This window comes from Diplotaxodon limnothrissa, linkage group LG9, assembly GCF_057381915.1.
Source record: "Diplotaxodon limnothrissa isolate DT_005_m linkage group LG9, D_limnothrissa_male_GT1.1, whole genome shotgun sequence".
NCBI lineage: Eukaryota > Metazoa > Chordata > Actinopteri > Cichliformes > Cichlidae > Diplotaxodon > Diplotaxodon limnothrissa.
The window spans coordinates 12,908,821-12,916,290 of NC_140604.1; the positions used below are offsets into that span (position 1 = coordinate 12,908,821).

General features: G+C 42.3%; 1 protein-coding gene across 1 annotated transcript; it reads left to right on the forward strand.

Moving 5' to 3' along the window:
* The first annotated feature begins 3,447 nt into the window (after positions 1-3,447).
* ngdn (neuroguidin, EIF4E binding protein) lies at positions 3,448-7,115 on the forward strand. Its single transcript, XM_085361977.1, has 11 exons — positions 3,448-3,498; positions 3,770-3,829; positions 3,935-4,006; positions 4,243-4,380; positions 4,463-4,547; positions 4,696-4,748; positions 4,880-4,994; positions 5,176-5,350; positions 5,960-6,113; positions 6,693-6,756; positions 6,863-7,115. Exons 1-11 carry the CDS (start codon positions 3,478-3,480, stop codon positions 6,880-6,882), a joined length of 957 nt encoding a protein of 318 aa, XP_085218103.1. The 5' UTR covers positions 3,448-3,477; the 3' UTR covers positions 6,883-7,115.
* The last annotated feature ends 355 nt before the right edge of the window (positions 7,116-7,470 follow it).

Sequence of the window (7,470 nt, forward strand, 5' to 3'; positions counted from 1 at the left end):
CTGCTTGCTTTTTTTTGAGTGATGTAAGACGGATAAAGAAGTTATTTAGGTGTGGCATCTTCAGAAAGAAGATTTCAGTGTTTCTTCCACCGCTGATGGTAAATGGGGATGTTTCTGCCACAGTACACACGTTCTTCTATTTTAAAGGTTACTACACTCAGATACACCCTAACACAAAATCAAACAGCATCATAATAAATTAAACTACAAATAAACCGTGGAAACACTCTGACAGCACTGCTGTGAGCCTTAGTTTGTAAGCTGCTATTGCCATCTTCTCTTTACCCTCCCTCTTCTCTTTTAAACGTACAGTCTTTGCATCATAGACTACAAACTATATTGAAAGAGTAAATTATTTCATGCCACTGTCGAGCTCTTCTTCCTCATGATTTCAAAGAAACGTCGAATCTCTTGCGCGCTTCGTCTTCCCTGACGCTTCGGTAAGGTTGCATTTCTCACCGATTTGCTCAAATTTCTCCACAAATTCACAAAGTTACAGTTTCACTTACCATGACCGATTGCTCCACAAACTCTCAGGATACTCTTTAGGTCCTCCTCAGGCTGTGTGGCTGACAGTGCTCTGAAAGACAGGAGATAGACAGGTGGCCCTCAATTATCACAATCACTTCCCCTCTCTCTCTCTCTCTCTCTCTCTCCCTGCCTCTCTCTCTCTCTCTCCCCCTCTGTCACACACACACACACACACACACACACACACACACACACACACACACACACACACACACTTAAATTAACAAAAAGAAACAAAGAAGTGTTCCCATTTCTTTTACATTTACACCATCTCCTCTGTACAGATACTTAAGTGATCCCATAAGGTTAAATTATTGTGTTACAGCAGCTGGATAAAGAATAAAATACTAGTGCAAAGATTTCACACATATATACACATACATAGTACATAGTATGACTGTGATTGTGCAAGAGAGTAGTGCAAATTGGATTAAGAAATAATGTAAACACTCTAAATCTAAGAAACAGCTGAATGAAGCTGTAATGCAGAAGTTTGTGTGTGGATTCTTGTGCCGGACAGGTGAGTTCATCCGTCACAGAAACAAGAGTTATTGCAGAGTTTTATGGAGAACAGCAGGAATAATTTTCTGAAGCCTTCTTCACAGCAATAGACAAGCTTCTCTGAAGTAACTTCATCAAAACCATCAACATTTAAGGCTTTGAGGCTGGTGTTGTTTAACTCCTTCTTATAAGCCTGTTTTTGTTTTAAAGTGCTTTATAAATAAAGGCGATGATGATGATGATGATGATGAAGCCTTGATGCAGTTGCAGATCATATCTGATGGGTTTCCATCAGGAATTCTAGGTCACCATAACACGGACACAGCACACTGGACCTCAGCACAATGTCAAACCACTGGTCACAACACAATGAGAGCACAGAGAGTGGAACGTCACTGGGATTAAAGAAAATGTGTGGCACTTGTTTGAATAGATTCTAAATTGTTTATAAAGACGATGAGCCTTCTTTACACCTTAAAGTTACTCATGGTGGTTCTCAGGGTCCTGTGCTGGGCCCGGTGCTTTTCATGGTATACATACAACCCTTAGCCACTCCAACACTGCATACTAGGGATGGGTACCGGTGGCCGGTGCCATGATGGCACCGGTTCTGACATAAACGGTAGTAACCAGACCGAAAAGCAGCGCACATTTCGGTGCTTTATTTCGGTGCTTTTTTTTTCCTGAGCTGTGATACACTTCTAGCCAATCATTTTACGTTTCCCAGGATAGTAGGCGGGGCCAGGTTAGAGCAGAGCTACAGATTAAAAATGTCCAAGGCGAAGCGGTCAAAAGTCTGGTTGTACTTCACAGCAAAATATGCAAACTCAGCAGCAACAAGTGCTTTAAGCTGATACTGTGATACTGTCAAAGGAGGTAACACCTCGAATCCGATGAAACACCTGGCGACGCATAGCGTTTTTTTTAAAAGCCGAGAAATGTGCCGTATTTGATAGCTTGCTGCGAGACCTCACACTGTGCACGTTGGGTGGGTTGCCAATTATCGGACCCGGAGCAACATCCCCCAAAAACCCGAAGAATAGAGTCCTGGCCCCTAGCCCTGCCAGTGTAGCAGAAATGATGAGGATATTGATGCAGCAGCAGCCGTTCTTCTCTGCGTGAGTCGCTTAATGTTGTTCGAGTGTAATTTACGTTGAGTAGGCTAACCACGTTATTACATTAATGCATGTAAGGTGAACTAGCAAACATCATCATAGCTACATGCGGCTGTCTTCTTGTTTGATGGCAGATACTCCCTTCACCCTGGCCAAAAAGGCTAAAATGACCAAAGAAAAAGTGGGAAACAGTTAAACATGAGAGGTTTTTGGACAAAGTTTGTGTTTTTTTCCCATTGTTTAAGCACTGCTTCCAGCCAAGAGTCATACCATATATGCCCCATAGCTGCAGAAAAGGCTAACATTGTTATCTTTTTACAAAAAAACAAAACAAAAAACAGCTGAACATGAGAGGTTTTTGGACAAAGTTTGTGTTCTCCATTCTTTAAGCACCGGTTCGAGCACCGTTTAAGCACCGGCACCGTTTCAAAAGTACCGATTTGGCACCGGTATCGGATAAAACCTAAACGATACCCATCCCTACTGCATACAGATGACACCCAGTTATATTTATCTCCACGGCCGGAGAGAAACCCAAATCACTAACATCCAGTTAAAACCATGAAATCCTGGATGACTGCTGGATTGCTTTTATTCCATATTATGTTGTTCTAATGGCTCTCTGAAAAGCCTTCAGCGGATCTGAAATGCCACAGGGAGAGTATTAACTGGGACTAGAGCGATAGATCATACTGGTCCCCTAGCTTTATTCAGTTCTGTGAAAATCCTCACATATGCTCGTAAATAACCAATCTCCATCATATCACGATTACCTAATCATATCCTATTTTCAGTCAGAGCATTTTATTTGAACTTAGCGGGCTTCCTTGTGATGCCATTTTGGAATCAGCTCTCGTGTGGGGTTGAGGAGACAGACACTTTCTCCACTTTTAAGATTTGATTCAATTTTCTGATTGTGATCAAACTTGTGATTGGGCTGAATCAGAGAACCCTGAACTATTGCTTGGTTATGCTTCCCCCAAGGATGCTCTGCAGACTCACAGGGCACAGCAAATCTAACAAGTTCAAATTTCAGCAGCTGTTTATGTACAGACACCAAACTTTGCACCTTTACCCGATCTCCTCAAAACAAATACAATCATGTGTGCTTTAAAAATGATTACATCAATTTGCCACTGCTGACGGGCCCTGTTGAACACCCAGGCCCGTTCAGTATGTAAAACACTACACGATGGATAGATGTAATATAGAAGTGATTTAAGCTACTGGTGTCCCATTCTTTTGCCTCACTCAGTAGTAACATCTGTAACCGTTTTAGAGCTATCACTGCTGTCCCGCTGCGGCTTCCGTAGGGTACAGTGGCGTTAAAATGGCTGCTCCTGTTGACAACGTGAGTGAAATTGAGTTACCTCCTTGTTATATATTAAGCCGTTATATCGTGTTTACATACAGAACATTATACTTTAGTATGTACAAATATACGAAAACGCTTCTCGGTGCTTTAAAGAGGACCACAGCGGTTTGTTAGCTCGTCAGGCTAGCCCGTCAGGCTAGCCTGACGAGCTAACAAACCTTTATGTCGAACAGCTGGTATTTCAGTACGGACACTGTTTACAAATTCGGATACTGTATCTCTTACATGTAATTTAACTGCTTTCTAGGATTTGATTGAAAGCGATTTGCCCAAAGCTGTAGAGCTGCTGAATAATCTCACTGAACAGGTAAGAACTTAAAAACAAAAAGAATAATCCCGTAATGTTTAGTTTAACTCAGAAATAATGTGTTTGTGGCCGTAATAAAGAGATAAATCTAAGTTTTGTTTTTAGGTGGCCTCGGTGACGGGTCTTGTCCGTGAGCTGCTGACTAAAGTCAAAGATGGGGCATTGGAAACGTCGAAGGTGCGTAACGACTATTTGAAATGCTAGTTCTCCTCAGGTCCAGTCTTTACGGTAATCTGACCAAAGTGCAGTTTGGTTTGAAAGGAGCAGGCAAGACTGATGCATCCTCTTTAATGAGGCTGTGTTAAATAAAAGTATTGACACACTTCCTGCAGGATTTCTCATTTCTCTAGATCAGGGAAAGAAGTGCAGTCTGTAGGCCTTTCTGACCATCTGTCCGCCTTCTCCTCCTGCAGGGTTTGTCTTTTTTGGACCTTCGGTACCACCTGCTGCTCTTCTATCTCCAGGACCTCACTCACCTGATCAGCATCAAGACGGAAGGAGGCAAAATAAAAGACAGTGATGCCTTAGACCGAGTGGTCACAATCAGAACGGTAAGAGGCTGTAAAAGTGACGCTGTTCGATTTCTCTGCAGTCAACGTGTTATTTTAATCTTGATTTGTTGTTTATTTGAAGATCCTGGAGAAGATGCGACCTCTAGACCACAAACTGAAGTATCAGATTGATAAACTCGTGCGCACGGCTGTTACCGGCAGTTTAGGTAAGACCGAAGTGATCAGATTTTCAGAACTGTGCAGTCTAAGAAAGCTTTGACTGAAAGGATGCGTATCAGATTCAATGCACAGCAAGATTTGCATTTATCCACTTATGGTAGGCGTAACCGTGTCTGATGCTTTTGTTGATTTCAGCTGAAAATGACCCACTGCAGCTGCGTCCCAATCCAGAGAATCTCGTCAGCAAAGTAAGACCAGAGTAACACGACGGCTCCGGTTCCTTCTTTTCCAGTCACATTATCAAACTGTAAACACATGCATCCAAACATCAGCTTCCTGTATTAGTAGGAAAGATAAATGCTTGTTTGTTTTTTTGCAGCTCAGTGAATCTGAGTCTGAAGACGAAACAGAGAACGAGGCAGCTTCAGAAAAGAAAGCAGCCCACTCTAGTGGCAAGAAATATATACCACCAAAGATTGCCCCAGTGCATTATGGTAATGTTACCGGTCTGCTTTATAAAGTACTTCAATACTGCTTTGGGGTTTTTTGTTAGGTTCTTTTTTGTTGTTGTTGGGGTTTTTTGGGTGGGGGGTGGGATTGTTATAGCAAGCTTATAAAAAAATTTTTCTTTCTCCTGCTTGTTTGTTAACCAAAAAATAAACCCGTTACATCCAGATGGTGACATGACAGAGGCAGACAAGAAGAAGGCCAAGCTGGAGCGTCATCGACAAGCAGCACTCCGGAGTTCTGTGATCCAGGAGCTGAGGCAGCAGTACAGCGACGCCCCAGAGGAGATCAGAGACAAACGGGACTTCCAGAGCGAGCGGGAGAGCCGCGAGGAGCTCCACAGGTTCCTGCTCATTTACTTTACACACAGATGGGTGTTAGGTGGTCATAATGTCTGCTACTTGATTTAGATGGGAAGTGTTGTGAGATAAACTTCTAATTGAATTCAGTTTTATTTATACAGCAGAATATCCCACCAGTCACTTCAGGGTACTTCATATTGTGATTTAAAGACCCTACAATAATCCAGAAAAAAACCCGGTAGTCAGAGAAGGCCTTGTGAACAAGCATTTGGCAACAGTGGGAAGGAAAAAATCCCTTAAAAAGGAAGAACTCTCCAGAAGAACCAGGCTCAGAGTGAAGGGAGAAAGACAAGTCAAAATACATTAGAGATTAATAACAACTAATAATTAAATGCATAGAGGTGGATAATCACATAAAATCTAGACTGGGAGCTGGTTTCACAGAAGAGGAGCCTGAAAGCTGAATGCTCTGCTTCCCATTATACTTTTAAATGTCCTGGGAAGTGCAAGTAAACCAGCAGTCTCAGAGTAAAGAGCTCTACTGGGGTGATACGGTGCTGAGGGGTCTTTCAGCAAGACCTTGCAGCATCATCTTTCTTTTTTCTTTGCTTGGTGGTTTGTGTAAATGGTATGTGTTTACCTCAACACAGGAAGAACTACGAGGAGTCGATGATGGTGCGTCTCAATGTGCCGAAGCATCAGAGGAACACCAAGAAGAGGGGCATGATGGCCATGTCCAACCAGCTGAGCAGTATAACACACTTTGGTGACATCACAGCTCTGACCGGTGGTGAGGCGATGCAGGTGTGTTTGCGTTATTGTATTTTGATTTTGAGCTTCTGCCTTGTTTATTGGTTAATCTCTAAACCGAACTGAGACTTCATCATTTATACTGACTGGGATTAAACCTGAGCTGCTACCAGCACACAATCGGACAGAAGGCTCCAGTTGGATATTTTCAAGAGGTTTGGAATGTTTACCTTAAAATGCTGAGTGCTGTGGTGACTCAGTTGTCTGGTGCAGTACTGCTGGCAACAGCTACACTTCGTGCCTACATAGGTTTGGCATGCTGTGGCTCTGTTCTGTTTCCTGTCTTAACTGTCTGCTGTCATAAAAAGCACTAATAAGTCAGAGTAATGGCCGCTCAGCCTCTTGCCGATAGTCTTCTCTCCTGCCTGCAGATGTGGAAAAACCCCTGTGTGTATTTAGGAAGTCTTGGAAAATCGATGTGCTATGTTTAGATTTTGTCCTGGGCACCATGAGTAGCTACAAAGTGTTGCTAACAGGCCCATCTTTGTACAGTATGAATGGTAGCTTTGTGGCTCAGTTTTATTTAGATTACAGTCTTAATGTGGTTTTGATGCATTTTCTGTGTACGTGCAGGATGGGGATAACCCACGACCCAAGAAAAAGAAGAAAATCATGAAGAAGAAAACCAAAAGAAAAGGTAAGGACTTTGAAATACCACGAGACCAAATTAACCTGTGAACTAGTATTATTAAAAATTTCTCTTTATTCAAATAAAATGCAGCAGTCCTTTTTTTTCTCCTCAGCTTTCAAGAAACGCAACTAGACCTGAGGACAGCATGTCAGAGGATGTTACCAGCAGCTAATTGTTATAAAGTCTCTGTAAACATTGTAATAAAGAAACCATTCCTCATGACCTGTATCCTACAGTGAATGCATTGTAAGACCTTTTTTCCTCATGTCAGCAGTAGAGGGCAGTCATGTTGCCCACTCAAAATAAACTGGCCCTTGTAATGTTAATTGGAACAAAAATATGACGTTATTCTTGTGCCACTATTCTGAGCGCACGTAAAAAAAAAAAAAAATTGCAGTTGCGACTGTTGCATTTTGAGGAGAAATTTATTTTGAGCGAAGAAAAGCTAAATTTGAGTGAACAAACTTCATTGCTGCGTGCAAAAAATGTATTTCAGTGTTTGCTATTATCCCCACACACACACACACGCAGCCCCTCTCGCTCAGTTTTTGCATTTGCGCTCGCTCCAATGTGTTGCTTGCGCTCTCAACATTTCTGCCCGTGCGCGCTCAACCCTTTCTGTACACAGTTATATTTGTGCCACAAAACCAGTCAATCACAGACTTGGATGCAAAAAAAAACGTGTTTGGCTGTTTTGGTCTCCAATCAGCTCGACGTGAC